The 17,142-nt window shown below is 41.9% G+C and overlaps 1 protein-coding gene across 3 annotated transcripts in view; it reads left to right on the forward strand.

Moving 5' to 3' along the window:
* Nucleotides 1-14,908, forward strand: part of zgc:162331 (uncharacterized protein LOC793007 homolog) — a 35,341-nt gene extending 20,433 nt beyond the window's left edge. For 2 of the 3 annotated variants that reach the window (XM_039791076.1, XM_039791075.1), the window contains exons 3-6: nucleotides 9,639-9,830; nucleotides 9,954-10,107; nucleotides 11,068-11,268; nucleotides 13,095-14,908. In XM_039791076.1, coding sequence (XP_039647010.1) covers nucleotides 9,639-9,830; nucleotides 9,954-10,107; nucleotides 11,068-11,268; nucleotides 13,095-13,422 — 875 coding nt within the window. In that variant the 3' untranslated portion in view covers nucleotides 13,423-14,908. The remainder of the gene's footprint in view (nucleotides 1-9,638; nucleotides 9,831-9,953; nucleotides 10,108-11,067; nucleotides 11,269-13,094) is intronic. The other variant, XM_039791078.1, reaches the window with a different exon arrangement.
* Nucleotides 14,909-17,142: the final 2,234 nt, after the last annotated feature.

Consider the following 17,142-nt stretch of genomic DNA (forward strand, 5'->3'; position numbering starts at 1 on the left):
ACATTGCCATCCATAGAGCCGCGTCACTGGTGTGGCTAAAAGCTTCTTCTTTTTTTAAATGCACATATCCTGTATATATACTGTATATAGAAACAAAAAAACAACATGATGCATTAAGCCCACAAGTGAATTCTCCTGGGGTCCAAAAAACATTTTAGGAAATGTAGGAATGTATGAATGAAATCAGTGAGCATTATTGTAGGTAAAAATGCATAGTTGTGCTCTACTTTTTGCAATATTTTGTTCACTTTAAAGGTTCCATGGCATGAAAATGTCACTTTATGAGCCCTGGGTATCCTGCTCTGCCTTTGAGAAAATGAAAGCTCAGATGGGCCGATCTGGAATCTTGCTCCTAATGAGGTCATACCAAGGCTGAATTTCGGGAAAGAGACTTCAGATACAGTATTAGGGGACCACTAAGGCCTATATAAAAGCATCAAAAGGGCACCATGTCATGGGACCTTTAAGTCAAAGTCAGGAACTACATTCAGACTACCTTTTTGAAGACTGAACCGGCGATTAGAGTGAGAAGATGCAGTGCAGGTGGTGTAAATTGGTGTTGACCTTCCATTGAGGACCTGGCAGGCTGCTGATGAGCATCGGTTATTTCAGCCTAATAAAAAAAGCCGTAAGCCTTCACATTAACATGGTAATACAGCCCATTGCCCTGGATAGAGTGTGTGAGAGGTAATGTTAGTGTTAATCCTTAAATGAGGCCTATATCAGTTACTTAGCACGCAGTCTTCCTCTTAATCTGGCCAAGCAGGAGTTTACAGTGAATCCTAACTGTGTCCAGTGTTTCCAAGGATTTTCTCCAGCAGCGGTGCTGAAGTGAGTTTCATTTTCCGCCGCCAGAAGGTGATTAGCATGTTCGTTGACACGAAAAGGGCTATATATACATATTTGAACCAGTGGTTGCGTTAGGGCCTTTCAGACCAAAGGCGGCAATGGCACAGCTGCGCTCTGAAACCCATTGCATGCTCAACAGCGTTACGCTGCATCGAGCAAGGCCAGTCAGCAACCACCACCAAGTTTTTGTGGTTCCATGTGGCTAAATATCTTGAAAGAATACAGCTTCCTAGACAAAACCAAATACCAATGTTAAGTTCTAGATACAGCATCTACCTCACGATGAGAATAAGTTGCTTATCCTTCCCTCTGAGTCTCTTTGGATATGATCGTCAGCCAAAAGCCTAAAATGTGATATGTTACAATGCCTTTAATCTGATTAACTGAGAGGCTAAGCCAATTACCTTTTGTCTATTCCAGGCTATTGGACAAGAAATCCTGTTAATGAGACGCCAACACCTAAGAATACAGATGCACACACTCACTGGTTGCAGGTAGAGCCCAGTTTATTTTGAAGCTAATTACTACAGTTTTTTTTTTTCCAGGACTGCATTGGAAGCCATGCTAGAAATCTGCATTCGCTCATGTATCTCACATTAGCTCTGATAACTTTAAACATATGCATCGTCTGGATATCTGCAAACATGAATGATCCACAAGAGGATTTTTTTTTTGGAAACGTAGCCTACTGTGTATGCAAGGGCACGCACACATGCAGTGCCAGGGGTATTACTGTCAGCGACACACACTATCGTCACTCCTAAGCCCTACAGGCTTGGCGTTCTTCAGACAAAAGGTTCCTTCTATCTCTTGCCTGTTAATACAATATGGCTGCTGGCAGTGACTCAATTTCATTATTAGCTTCCCAGACTACCGCTTGCTGAACAAAGTCACCAAGGGAGAGTCTGAAATCAGCCTTCTTTCTGCCCTGATGGTTGAAGTTGGATGGGAAAAACTAATGGGCGGGCTCAATGAAAGTGAAGAGGCAATGAAGACAAACACACCTCGTCTAAACTGTGTCTAAAAATCTGCCTACCAGCACAGGGTGCCAGGTAACCAGTAGAAACTCCAGGAAGTTACTGGTCCCGGCCAAGAAATAGTCCGGAATTACCCCCCATAAGATAGAGTTTCGGTTCTCTGCCTGAACCCGATTGGGCCCGCCCCGACCCGTCGAGTTTGGGCCGGTCTTTAATTTCTCAAAATTCCCGCGGCCTAAGGTTGGATGCGTGCTAATTTTCCAGTGTTTTTTTTTTTGTCTGTTTTTTAATGCAAACCTTAGAGTCTGTATAATGTCATGAATAATGTATGGGCTGTGTACCGCTATGTGTGACCACCATCTTCAGATATATATTCAACTTACACGCATCGAAAAAAAGCAGTAGACATTTGTGTTTTTAATAAAACTGCTGCTGTGGTTCATGTCAGGCTTGGACAAAAAACTACACAGGTTCTTGTAAGGTCGGGATGGATTTTTTTCAGGCCTGATATAGTAAAATGCCAAAGTTTTGTTTTTACACTTCAATGATTTAGATTTGTATGGATTTAAAACACAATAAGTGAGCTTTAGAGTTGCTGCTAAGCAGATTTTGCTTCGCCGTTTCCAGTTGTGACCTAAAACTTAGCTAACCAACAGCTGGTTCCAGCTACATATTTAGCGTAAAGATATGAGAGTGGTATTTTTCTTCTCATCTTACTCTCGGTAAGAAAGCAAATAACTGTATTTTACGAAATATTTGTTGCTTTAAAATAAACACAAGAAGGTCCTCGACTTTGAAATTTTAACTCAGGTGAAAGGTGAATGGTAGTAAAAAAAAGTTAGAAAAGTAGAGAAAAGAAAAACTCACACCAGTGCTCATTTCAACTAATCGGAAACCATAATTTCCAATTTTCTTTTGTGATAGAAGTATTGTCATTTATCTTTTAGGTTTATCCATTTCTAACAACCTGCCACGTGTACTTTTGAGTTCATATCCTACATTCCCAGAATGCCAGAATGAGTTTGACGTGACTTATTCCATTTGAAACAAAGTGACAGCCACAGTGGATGAACATGCAAGAGGAGAAAGTGGAATTTAAGATCTCTTGTCTCTCCGTCGTGTAACTTTGATGAAGGCTACATCTTAAATGTGACGGTTTTTCTGTGCCAATAATTAAATTTGTTGGCACCCGTTGAACTCAGCCAAGTCTGTTCCCTATGTATAGTGGAAGGTTTTGAGACCAGTGTAACTCCCTTCTGGCATGTCAGTAATGTATGGAGTTCAAAATCAGTTCACGGCGCCTGCTCTGTTAAAGCGGAGAGATTATCCTCAATCAGATCCAGCCGAAGCTGCCGGTTAAAAGGAGAACTTCCATTAGCTCAAATCCCTCAGATTTTGCCTATACAAATGTCCTTGAACACTTTGTTTCACTTTACTAGCATTTGGGACTCACTGGACACAAACACTAATGCATGGCTGAGGCAAACATGCACATCTTTAAGTGTTGTACGCAGGCAGAGCGAGAGCCAAGGGGATTAGATAATCAGTTGTGATACCGCGCATCAGTGAGGTGCCACAGAAATAGATACAACATACACTGATGGCGAGGACAGAGAGAGGCATGATGTTTGTTTGAGGTCAGATCACATACAGCTGGAGCAAAGGGACCAAAAAAAAAACACTCAAGAAGAAAAATCAGACAGCAACTCGAGGGTGAACGAGATGAAGCTAGTCAGCCATCAGCCAAGAATGCCATCTTTCATTAACTTCAACTCAGACTTTTATCGTCTGATAAAGTCTGACTCAGATTAAATGTATTTTTAAGCATTATTTATCTAACTGACCAAGCATGGAGGAAAGAGAGTCTTTCCTTCAGTCTTTTTAGCTAACGTCTAACATGGAACTGCAGGGTTTCTTCTCTACTTCCACTCTCCATTTGGGTTGTCCATTGAGTGTCTTCTTTAAAAGACGAGTGTTTATCAGGTAGGGAGAGTCTTACAAAAAGGTGCAATTAAATGCAACATGGGAAGTGTAGTGATACATACAGTGGAACTTGACCATAGACTGTAAAAATAGTGGATGTCTCCCATTGGTTTGTGGACTGCCGTTTTGAATCCTTGAGATTGGCAATTTGGACATTGCCAAAATGGGTATTTGAAACTTGACACTGAACTACACTTTTTTTTAAAAAAAGATCACATCAGATTTGGCCATTTCTGCCTTTAATGGATAGGATAGCTAACATATGAAAGGGGAGAGACATGCAGGAAAAAAATCACAGGTCAGACTCGAACCCTGGACCTTCTGCTTCAAGGAATAAACCTCTACATATTTGCACCCGCTCTACCAACTGAGCTAACCCAGCCACAGAACAAGACATTTTTGGGCGACCAAAATGTTCCAATCAACTGTGAAGTGAAAACACAAAGTGAGAGGGTCAAAGTTTAAGACGAAAACACGGACAACACCCAAAAACAAGTTCAGGTCTATTTTAATGTACACAGCGCCATGGTTGGTGATTGCTAAGCCTCTGTTATGATTGACAAGTCGGTGTGTAGCCACGCCCCTAAAGCATCCTCTGCTTTATTGTCAATTTTATTGTCAAAAAAAGAAATGGGACCATAATTTACAAAATGAACATCATGCTGTACTGAAGAAGACTTGAAACTAGCAATTGAGACTATAAACTCAAAATGTTTATTGAGGTGATAAATCAAGTGAGAATTAGGGACATTTTCTCATTAGAAATGGACTTCTTTTTGCAACCAGTGGAGATTACCCCTGCTGGAAGTTAGATAGAATGCAGGTTAAAGGCACTTCCGCATTGGCTTCACTTTTCAGACCCTGAAGCTTCGGCCATTATTTTTTACAGTCTATGAACTTGACCCATAAGGCTAGAAGTCATGATATCTCAGCCTCTGCTAATTGGAATTGTTTGATAACGGCAAGGCATGAATAATGTAATGATCAGTTTATAGGATAAGGTTTTAAATTTGGGGTTCATGAAGTTGAAAAGTATATAGAGTGAATAAAGGTCTTTGCGAGTATGCCAATACTAATGTGTGTGTTAGAGCCTGGTAGCATGACACTGTACAGAACATGATGTCTTCATGTGTGCATGCCATGGGTGCATCTAGCGAGTGTGTGTTTGTTCTGTTCACTCATTCTGTGCATGAGAATGTGTATGTGTGTTTGAATCTTTAATGCAGAGAGTCTAATCTTTATTTAATCACAAACTATTCCAAGTGCTTCCCTGACAGAGACAAGTGGGAAGGGTTTTAGAGAAGAATACAGCAGAGAGGATGTTTGGTTGGTGGTGTCGGGTTGCCAGGTTTGGGGCTCCAGAAGTGTATTAGGGCTCCGCTGGCTGCTGGACGCTTTGATTGGCATCCCACAGTTTCCACGATGACAGAGAAGCTTTCTGAATGGGACCGAATCAACAGGAAAGAGCAAACAGAGCGCAGAGTCAAAACACACACACACACACACACACACACACACACACCTAATGTAGCCTCACTGTTTGTGGGATAACAACTGCATAAATTTCATACAACTACACACCTACAAATAATCTCAAAAACACAAAAACACACTTTAATTCCAGTTTTTTTTTTATTGAATCTGGGTTCCACTGGGGGGGGGCACTGGCATCATTGTTCCACCTCTCTGTTTACTATAGCGTGTCGACTCACAGGGAGGTCTGTGTTACTTCAGTGTCTCAGGATTGGAAGGGATGGCAAAAAAACACCTCAGCTAGAATCTTAAAACACACACTGTCACATAATATGTTCAATATTTTATATGCCTTTATAGAGGTAAAGGCTTTTCCTTTGGCAAGCGTGCATGCATGCGTGCGTGAGTTTAGAAAGTGCATTCCTGTAAGTTTCCAGAACACATAGGCCTACTGTGCTTGTACAGTACATATATCAGCTAACGTGCTAATGGTGTTTTAACAGGAGTTCGTTAGCTAGCTAACAAGCTAATGTACTGTAATATAAACATTAAATTATTTATATAGATGGTAAGAGAATTATCACCCAACTCTGCAATTGCCCCTCAGCCATACTGAGTGTTTTTGCATCTTCTAGCTGTTGTCGTGGTACTGCAGCACGCAACTTTACTGTTCTGGTTCATGATCACAACTCCTCAATTTGTAGCTGTAACACACAGCTGTTTTCAGTGAAAAGGTTCCAATACACCCACAGTACACTACCTGCTCAGCACCAAACAGCAAACAGACAAGGTTACTGGCTAGCTGGTGAACATATGGAGCATGTAGCAGCTAAAGAGATAGATATTATTATCAGGAGTTTGGTGGAGACCAAAACGGAGGTAAAATGAGAGTGAATATTGAACTTTGGGCGGTCAGAAATACAATGAATGCTGATGTTGCTCCATGTCGGCTGGATGTTTAAATAGACAACTGCTTGCTAGCGTGTTCGCCATAACAACTTAATAAAAATAAACATGACAATATGTTCTCCAAAAACATCAACTAATAGCCTACTGCTTTACATTTAAAGTTCAACTAAGCTTTTTACATATCTGCTCTGTAAATCACTTGTCCTGTTTTCTTCTTTGAGAAAATAATTAGGAACCAGAAGCTTAGCTATAAAGCCCAACAAAGTCTCAATAATAACGAGATTGAAAGTTAATTTACCTTACCATCTAATAATCAATATCGCCATGTATACAAATAGATAACTGGGTTATTCTGCACCATGTATAAGTCCTTATGAAAGCTCCTGCTACTAAAAATGAGGTCCAATAAATCAACCAGATGAATCTCAGATGATAATTAAAACCACCTCATTTTAATCAAATATCAAATTGCTTTCATTCAAATGCAAATTGTACTCCTTAGTATTCTTTCCCCGAGAGATTTGCATCTCTCAAACACAAATAACAGGATTATATGATTTTCAAACCGCAACAGTTTTGATGAAAACAAAGAGAGGGGTCTGGCATCGGCCAATGACATAAATTCATAGTTCTATATTCAATCCTAATTAAAAGTCCAATTTTAATTGTTCCCCTTTCTCTTGCACCGTGCAAGCCGTTTTATCATTTTGTATACATCTAGGTGTGAGCAGATGTGGTAAAAGTAAGTGACATGTAGGTGATGTCATTGTAATACATGCTTACACCAGAACTTGTGAAATAACATATTGACATGTTGTGAGAGAGACGTTTTGAATGGAATCGTATGCAGATATCAGCTACTGGTACAACTAAATCTTTCTTTAGCTTTTAGTTACGTGGTGGCCAAACACACACACACACACACACACACACACACACACACAACCCCACACACACACACACACACACACACACACACACACACACACACACACACACACACACACACAGAGTTATATCAGTAAAAGGTATCTTAGGGGAAACAGAATAGCTTTTAGTTTCCCTTTTAAAGTCAGCTTGTCCTTGTTTCCCTGTACTGTACCCATTACGTGTGTGTGTGTGTGTGTGTGTGTGTGTGTGTGTGTGTGTGTGTGCAGATGCTGTCATCATTACACAGGATCCTCTTCCTTTCTGTCTCTACTGCTGCAGAAATCCTCCCATCTGTCGTTCCTAATCAGCAGAGAGCAGCTTGCATGTTCACAGGGTCTTATTGTTGGATGACAACACACGCACGCACATACGCACGCACACACACACACACACACACACACACACACACACACTCCCAATTACTCATTTACACAAGAGTTTTCGTTCTTGAACAAAGTTTCTAATGTAATGTGTAGTGTTTTGCAGGAAGTGTGTTGCAGCATTGCAAACAAAGTTTGTACTTTTGGTGCCTTTGTTTACGACATGGTTACCAAAGGTTAGGGTTTTGATGCTTTTGTCGAACCATTCACTTTTAGTGTGTAAGCAATCGGCAAAAACTGTAACGCAGCTTAAAAACTATTCATTTTTACAACTGGAATCTGTTGTAGCATAGTGTATCTTAATAGTATCTTAATTTGTTTGGGTGATGCTTGTTTCTGTTAGTTATTCAGGTGAAGATGCATTTTTATCAAATCACTCGTTTAATTAGAAAAGGAGCAACATACTTCCTCCTGTAATGAAGCCGGTTGGGGTTTGTGTGGTTTCTATCAGGCAGCTATCTGTCGTCATTATAGCCAGTAAAAACATGACATTTCTCTGCAGTTCATTCATTCATTGTAGATAACAAATCTAATCATCTGGTATTTATTACCCTTGTGATTTTCTGGACAAGTATTTTTTTAATGTAACTTAATGTCTAACACACTGGCCATAAAGTATGAGTCAGTGAAATGAGCTTTAAAAGCCAGAAAGCCCAGCAGCTGGCCAAATAATTGCTGAGTCACCCAGCATTGATCAATACCCCTGTCAACCCACTGCATGCATCAAATGGTCATTTCGTGGTATTGTGCAGAAATAAACCATACTTATTCTCCATTTGAGTAAGATCTTTGATAAAAATATGGCCCGTTTTGTGACGTAGGTTTACACGAGATTTCCTGACAGCCTCAAAAATCCCTGCAGCACAATCTAATAATATCTGCTGTATCACGAGACCTCTCAGAGGTATTTGCGTATTGTAGCATAAGGAAGATAAAAATAGTACTTTCTCTCTCTCTCTCTCTCTCTCTCTCTCTCTCTCTCTGTCTATGTCTATCCATCTATCCAGTGGAACTGCTAATGTCAGGCTCCCCGGCTGAGATAACAGACCCATTTTGGACCGAGCTGTGTCTGTTTGACGAGAGAGTGGAGACAAAAGAGATACAAAGAGGAGGGATAGAAGTGCATCGAGGCAGACAAAGGGAAAGTTGCAGTTAGATAGAGGTACTGGGACAGAGTCAACAATCATACAAAGTCCAGGATGTGACTAAAATTAAATTAAGCAAGTTTTTTTGACTAGGGAAAGTGATTTTTGCTATTTCCGGAGTGATAAAAATGGACTGCATTTATACAGCACTTTCAAACAAAGCACTTTACACACTACAGGCACCGATTAATCAATCAGTCAATTTTACTTCAAAAAGTGATAGTGATAGTGGTAGCTCACTTGGTAGAGCGGGCGCCCATATGCAGGCTCAGTCCTTAATGCAGCGGCTCAGGGTTTGAGTCCGACCTACGGCCATTTGCTGCGTGTCTTCCCCTTCTCTCTCTCCCCTCTGTCCTGTCTATTAAAGATTAAAATGCCCCAAAAAATATCTTAGAAAAATTGAATAAAAAGGTAGCACATCTCAAGTTAAGGAGGACAACACACTGTCATTTCACTTGACATTTTACAGGATTTTGTCCAGATTTGCTACCTTTTCTTAACTTTTTGGAACATGCCTAATGGATTTTGAGTTTAGCACTCCAACAAGAATCTCCGTTGTTGAAGCGCAACCTACATTTTAAACTCAATTTTATTTGTCACATGAAATGTAATGTAACTATTCACACACACACACACACGTCGAGGCTGCCATACAAAGTGCCACGTGCTCATCAAATTCACGCACATGTCATTCATACAGTTCAGTGTCTTGCCTAAGGAAACTTTGACATGTAGACTGCAGGGGCCAGGGATCGAACTACCGACTTTCCGATTGGTAGACGACCGCGCTACGTCCTGAGCCACAGCCGTCCGCAGTCTGAGCCAGGACGTGACCAAAATTAAATGAAGCAAGTTTTTTGACTAAGGAAAGAGACATTTTCTATTTCTGGAGTGATAAAAAAAAAATGGACTGCATTTATGTAACGCTTTCCTAGTCTTAACGACCACTCAAAGCGCTTTACACACTTCTGTTTTGTCCCCTCTCTCCTCAGGTCTTTCCTGTATCCCTGTCCTGCCGCCACGTCGGGGCTCCTTCTACGTAGAGAGTGGCACAGGCGTGTCCATCGGCAGCGTGTTGGCCTTCTGGTGCAGGGAGGGATACCAGCTGGTCGGCAGCGACAAACTCTACTGCAACGTCAGGAACGGCAAAGCGCAGTGGAGCAACTACCTGCCTGTCTGCGAAGGTAAGCAGGTTGATTTGGCCAATAACTGAACACCCACAGCCATTTCATGGGGATTTGCTGATCAGATAAATCTTTTAAAATCTAATCGGTCCCCCCCCCCCCCCCACCCCCCACACTCCACAGCGATCCCCAGGCCTGAGGACCGCGGTCTGAGAGTAGCTGTGTTGGCTTCAGTGGTGAGTGGCGTAGTCATCCTCACCATGTCCCTGTCCTTCCTCATCTGCTGCCTGCAGGAACGATCCAGTCGGGACCGAGCCAAGAAAGAGGGACGGAGCAGGTAGGACTAGAGAGAGGGGCGCCAAAGCTTGTCTATATTGTCGAGGTTTCATTTCCGGGATTGTTCATGTGCCGCCGGAAATTCCGCCCGATGTCCCTCATGTCGGCCGGATGTCCGTTACCTCCCGCTTTCTTTGTGTTGTATTTCCAAACTCCGGTCGATTGATGAGGACTATGGTTAACTGCTCCTCAGATCTCAGCAGGGTAAATATGTTGCAAGACTTAAACAATCTTTGACAGTACAACACGTTACACCAAAATAATTTCCTTCCCGAGGCTATTTTGCAGCGGTGCCGCTGCTCCGTCCGGCGCTTAGTGCCACCCAAGACGATTGTATGTAAAAAAAATAAATAAATAAAAAAGAAATGCCAATAAACCTGAGCATGTTTTTCTCCCATCCCGGAAGCCAGATGTGAGACTATAACAAAGCTAACCCGCAATGCAGACTGGATCAACGGAAGTACATTTCCAGGATAAAGCCTGACATCCATGTCCCTCACCGTCCGCTCTCTGTGTGTTGCCGTTCTCAAAGAAAGCTAGATGCTGAAAATGGCAAGTTTTGAAGAAAATTTGGATCGTGCAATAAGGCAGGCCTGCTTGGCTCTTTCAGGGAATGATAGTAAAGATATGCAAAGAATGTGTTTACGGCATTTACCAACAGGGAGGTTTTGGGAGCGATTGGTGGGGATTGTTGTGGACGAAGTACACACGGCCATACACTGGTGAGAGCAAATTACGTTTAACCATGTATCCAGCTAAGTTAAATAGCTCAAGTTACTGTATTGTGTGAACAGTTAACTTCATTTAATATCGTATGTGGCATTTTCTTTTGCGGAGTGCAAATGTTTCACCAAAAGTTCCTTCCGGAGACTATTTTGCAGAGCCACCGTCACTGCATCAGGAGCTTAGCGCCGCTAGATAGCCAAGATGATAATATATGAGGACTACTAACCTGATAAAGTGGTCTCCTCCTCAGGCGCAGAGACAAGCGCTCGGCCCGTCGCAGCGAGTGTTGGCTGGAGAGAGAAGAGGGTGAATGGGAAAATTTTCCTCCTCCCAAAGTCTTCCATCTCTCCCAGAGGATGAACCCTCATCTGGCTCCAGACAGCCCCCTGTACCTGACTGGAGGGCTGAGTGGATATGAGAACAGAGGTTACCAGAGGTAAGCTGGCAGCACACTCACATCACACAGAAGCAAATACAGTACATCACCAAGGTGTGTGCTTTGATTTTAAGAAAGGCAGTAAAAATAGAAGTCATTTAGAAAGCACAAAGCTGTGCAGCCTACTGTTATCCTCAACGCATTTGACATTTCTTCCTAAAAATCTGACTGGGACCAATATCAAATGCTCAAATCCGTTCAGATCCCATCATGAATTTACCTTCAGAAGTTTTCGAGCTAAGACAGTCATCAGGGCAAATGTTTGACACAAGCTGATCCAGCACCTTATAAGGAGGGCAAATAGAGCACACCTGTGCTAAAGTCATGCAAGTGCACATGGGAAATGCAGCCCAACACATTTCTAATTAACCAGGGGCACGTTCAGCCCCGACAAAACATAGCAAAGCGTTTATTTGAACTGAAACGGTGGTGTGTTGAAAACGAGAGAAAACTAACTTCAAAGCTCGTTTCACACCGTTCCAAGGAAACATGTCATTCAACCCAGAAACGGTAGCAAAGCGATGCACGCCGTTTTGAGATTGAACATGCCCCAGATCCAAGTACAAAAACATCAACATAAAATCAGGATAACGATAAGATGGATAATTATAAGAAACAATAGAGAAATTCCTCTGTGCCATGGAGCTCCATTGTTCAATCAATCAATCACCATTTATTTATTTAGCGCTTTACAGCAACCAGCAGATATCCAAAGTGCTTTACATCCAGGACAAGAATAAAACAACATGCCCTACAATAAAAAAGAATAAAGCAAAATCTGAATAAAATATTAAAAGAAATACTCCGGGGCAAGGCCATTTAAGGCCTTGAAAAAAACGTTAAAATCTTAAAATGAAGGGGTGCCGTCAATCCAGGAGTGGGCTTGTGAGATGGCTAGGGTGGCGGCGATTGAAAGAAATGAATGTCATATAAACAGTTTGCCAGATTGGATGTCTACACTAGAAAATGGGGAAAGTACCTGAACTTTCTGGAGGACTCCTAGGAAGCTTTGTGCTGGGGAGAGACGTATACGATGGGCTATTGGTGTTGTCATTGATACAGATGTTTATTTGGTTTATGGTTAAATGTCTATTTTGTTACTATTTAGTTGCTGTCATCTTTTCTTGATTTTTGTCTGAGTGGGTGGTGATGACGGAAGCGGTGGGATTTGTTCATGTTGCGAGTTGTATGTTTTGTTTAAAGGTCCCAAGGCATGAACATTTCACTTTAGGAGGTTTTTTTTAGCATTAATATGAGTTCCCCCAGCCTGCCTATGGTCCCCCAGTGGCAGTTGGTCAAGGCCACACCCCCACCCTCCACCTTGCCCCCCCCACAGTATTAGGGGACCACTAAGGTCTATATAAAAGAGACTTCAGATACAGTATTAGGGGACCACTAAGGTCTATATAAAAGAGACTTCAGATACAGTATTAGGGGACCACTAAGGCCTATATAAAAGAGACTTCAGATACAGTATTAGGGGACCACTAAGGTCTATATAAAAGAGACTTCAGATACAGTATTAGGGGACCACTAAGGCCTATATAAAAGAGACTTCAGATACAGTATTAGGGGACCACTAAGGCCTATATAAAATCATCCAAAGAGCACCATGTCATGGGACCTTTAAGAAAAAAAAGAAAAAAAATGTTAATCACAAAAAATATATTTCTTAAAATCCATTCTAAAATGCACCAGGAGCCAATGGGGGGTGTAGAGAATGGGGGTAATACTGTATGTGTGCATTGTTGTCCAAAAAGGATTCAAAACACACTGTTGCAAGTCCTAACGTTGCTGATATGACTCTCTTCCTGTCTTTCACACAGGAGTCAGGAGAGTTTGCTGAAGGCCTCCCTGCCCGGACTCTACCGCTCCGAGTCTCAGCTTTACCCGCACGTGGTCCTGCAGAGGGTCCCGACTCCAACGGCCCCCTCCGCCCCTCTCGCTCCATCCGCCCCCCTCTACCTCCACCTCCCCTCTTCCTCTGCCTCCTCCCCCGCCCACACAACTGCCCACGCTCAGCCTCACATCATGGCGCAGTATCCCACCCCGACGTACCCACCCCACCCCAACACGGCTGTGCCCGCCTACCGCCCAACACCGGCGCCTATCTACCCCAACCCCAACCCGACACCACAGCGGCCATGGCAGTAGCTACGGCATGTTGTCCACAGTTTGGGGGCGCTGTGCCGTCCCTGCTGAAGAAGTTAAAGGGGACAGCTTCACAGGCTCGTTTTTGGAGACACATGAAGTCTTTTTCCTCATCCCTGTTTTCTCCCACCGAAGGCTGCAGATGCAAAGTTCCAAAGCAAGAAAAGGTGTCCAACTGGAGATGCAGCCAGTGTAGAAGCTCCCTCTTTTACTGCATGCTTGCTTGAACTTCTGCATTTTGGACTAAACAGGAACTGAACACATTTTTCTTGTCCTTAATTCTTGCTGAACTGCTGCTGCTGCTGCTACACTCTGCAAGAGGAGTGGAATAACTTTAGCTTTCCTTAAACCGTCAGAAATTACAAGAAAGCTTCAAGTAGTCGGTCGACAAGGGAACACAGGAAGTTCTACTTTAAGGTGTGCTAGTTCGGTTCAACCGTTGACGTTTTTTGAAGGATCTGAAGCATCATCAAGTACTCGGTCATGGCTGCCACTGTTTAGGCAGCTCAAATCTCTCAGCAGTTTGTTTTTTAATCGCTTATTGTTAAGAAAAGGATCCCTATCAGCCTTCCTGAGGTCCACATAATATACCATAATCTAATCTAGACAGATACAGTATATATAGAGATTTTAACATGAATTTCTGAATTTCTGAAATCTGATGTGTGATGTAACCAAAGGTTTCAGGTCACTTTCCAGTTCTCATTAATATGTCCTGGTATTTCCCCACACTGCATGGAGAACACGGACCGACACTGGGGCTTTAGGGGTAGCAAACACACTGTGATTAAAACGCTGCTGTTGCTGGAGCCAACTTTGTGCTGTTTGTATGGATTCAAGATACAGTGATCGTTTTAGATTGATCTTTTCTTTCTCACCAGAAGCGTTGACTGGAGTTTACTTTTCCCTGTCTGTACTGCCCATAGACTGTATGCTCCATCCGTCACAGTTATTTATGACGAAGGCTTGTTTTATGGACGGCAGTTTGACTCGAAAAGTATTTCAGCGAAGTCATTCAGGGCCCCTGATGGATTTTAGGAACATGTAGAACAGGAGCGGAGCCAGACGTTGTAAACAGTCAGGGCTCAGCACAAACTTTGGGGTTGGGGGTCCGGGGGCACTGCAGGCTTATTTGACGGCAGCTATGTGCACTATTTTTCAAGCCATTTGATAATAGAATGAGTAAAAATGTGTAAAAAAAACCTGATAGTTGCCCAGGAAAAGAATCCTAGAGCCAATTTCCTATTTTGTATGTAAATGTCTCCACAACTAATGTTGGGGATAACTACTGCCACCTAAAGAGAGGCAACAAAGTCTGATGTTTCTATTTTTAAGTTACATAACATAGATAGGGAAGGAATTTGGCGTAAACAGCATTACTAATCTTGAAACATATTGTTAGTAGGGTTCACAGAATAAATTGCCGATGTTTCCCCAGTACTATGGACCTTCCATTGTGTCCTGAATAAAGTCGTTATTATTGGCTCCATTGATTTGTCAGTCCAGTCAGAGCGACTGAGGGGGGAAATGACGCAAAGTCGAAGCTATTTTAAAACCTTAAAAGATTCCAGGCTTTTGAGAAAACATGCAGGGCTCCCAGAGCCCCAGATGCCACAACCTTGCTCCGCCCCTGATGTAGAATATACATGCCTAATATACATGACTGGATATCTGAGATGGGTCGATTAATAATTGCAAATAATTATCACAAGTTGAATTAATTAAAAGCTGGTTTGAGCTCTACATAATGTAGGTTCAAATCAGGGATGGGCAACATTGATTATAGACAGGGCCACAAAAATGTTATCCTCACTACCTGAGGGCCAGACTGTGACTGTGCACTTCCACCAGTACGATACCGTAACCCTTATCGTTCAGTTAGCCAAGTATAGCTACTAAATTAATGAAAACAACAACCAACAATTTGATATTTGGAAATTGATTCGTGCACCGCACTGAGTGAGGATGCGGGCCACATGCGGCCCAGATGATAAGTTGAAAATCATGCAAAAGTGATTTTTAATTTCAGGAAGAGCTCTTGTTGTGTTGTAACTAATGTTCTCTGTGTAAGTCATAGCAAACAGAAGGAGGGCGGACACACTGTGAGACGGCTGTTTTGTCCTCGATACACTGGACACTGCACAGAAATGCACAGATATGTCATGTTTGAGCAGCGAGATGGAGAAACTTCTGAACCATGAATAATTCCTCGTTAATATTCCCTTGGTCTACTGTATGTACATGCATTTCTATCATACACTGTGTCCAAGAGCCCCTTCACTGTTGCTTTAGTTACACTATAGCTGTGGGGCTGTCTTCATTTATAATAGAAGGACTCGAGTAGACACACTAACAAATCTGCACTTTACATTTTTGAAGGGGCTGAGTATTTCTTTTACTGTAAACTATTTGTTGTATAATAGTAAGACTGCCATAAAAGCTGAATAAAGAGACTTTTGTTTAGTTGAACAGGTCAAGGGTTCAGCATGTGATTTGTGCTATTCAGGAAGAGGAGAGCAATAGATGAAGAAAGGAAGGAAGGAAAGAAAGAAAGAGAGAAAAGATGGAGAAAGAGCGACAGTCAGGCAGCGGTGGAAGGAGTATTCAGATCCTTTACTTAAGTAAAAGTACTTATACCACACTAGAGAAAAACAAAAACTCTGTTACACGTACAAGTCCTGCATTGAAAATGTTACTTAAGCAAAAGTATGTAAGTATCATCAAGGAAATGTACTTAAAAAGTATTAAAAGTAAAATGACTTAATGCAGAAAAATCCTCACAGTATAGAAACTGGAAATTATTCTAACTGTTCTGTGTTTAATGGTCTAATCTAATCATTTCAGCAGGACTTGTAGGCCGTTATATTGTTGGGTAGTTTAATTTATAATAAGACATCAGATTTGATAAACTACACGTGTTTTGTGTGCGACAAATCTGAATTTGTAAAGTAACTAGTAACTAAAGCCGTCAGATTAATGTAGTGGCGCAAAAAGTCAGGGTTTTTCCTGCATAGTGGAATTTCTGGCACCCCCACCCCCAAAGAGGTTTTAGACAGCACCAAAAGAAAATTACCAGTGCCAAAAATGATAAGAATTAAGAATAAAAATAGCGATTCAAATCCTCTCCGAATGCGTTTCATAGAAATTTACCAAACAAACGTTGAACACATCAATTTGAATATGAGCGCTGATCTCAGTTTTACTGTCCAGAGTCAGGCTGTACCGGACTCTCCCAGTCTGTTTAAATATGAATATAAACTTGTGTAACCAGTTTTGTTAATTGTAGTTTTATTTATTCAAGCATAATATACATTTTCGCTTATCAAATTGTCAGAAATAGGAAAGCAGGGAATAAAATGTATAGATTTTTGTCAAACAAGGTAACAGACTCATGATCGGTCTGCATACACTCATCAAGTGTATGCAGACCTATCATGCTTACTGTTGTGCATAGTCACTTTTTCTCCCTGAAAATGTAGTGGAGTAGAAGTAGAAAGTGGCATGAAAAGAAAAGACTCAAGTACAAGTACCTCAACATTTGTACTTACCTCCATTCCACCACTGCAGTCAGGAAATTGAGAAGAAGATGGACCTAATTCATCACATCGTCCTGACAGGTGGAAATGAGGACACAACCTCATTTGCCTGCGGAGCGAGCGGCACCGACACATGAGGAAGAGGGAGCGTTCGTCTGTCCACACTGGACTTAAATGACAGAAAAGG

The sequence above is a fragment of the Perca fluviatilis genome, chromosome 23 (genome assembly GCF_010015445.1).
Source record: "Perca fluviatilis chromosome 23, GENO_Pfluv_1.0, whole genome shotgun sequence".
NCBI lineage: Eukaryota > Metazoa > Chordata > Actinopteri > Perciformes > Percidae > Perca > Perca fluviatilis.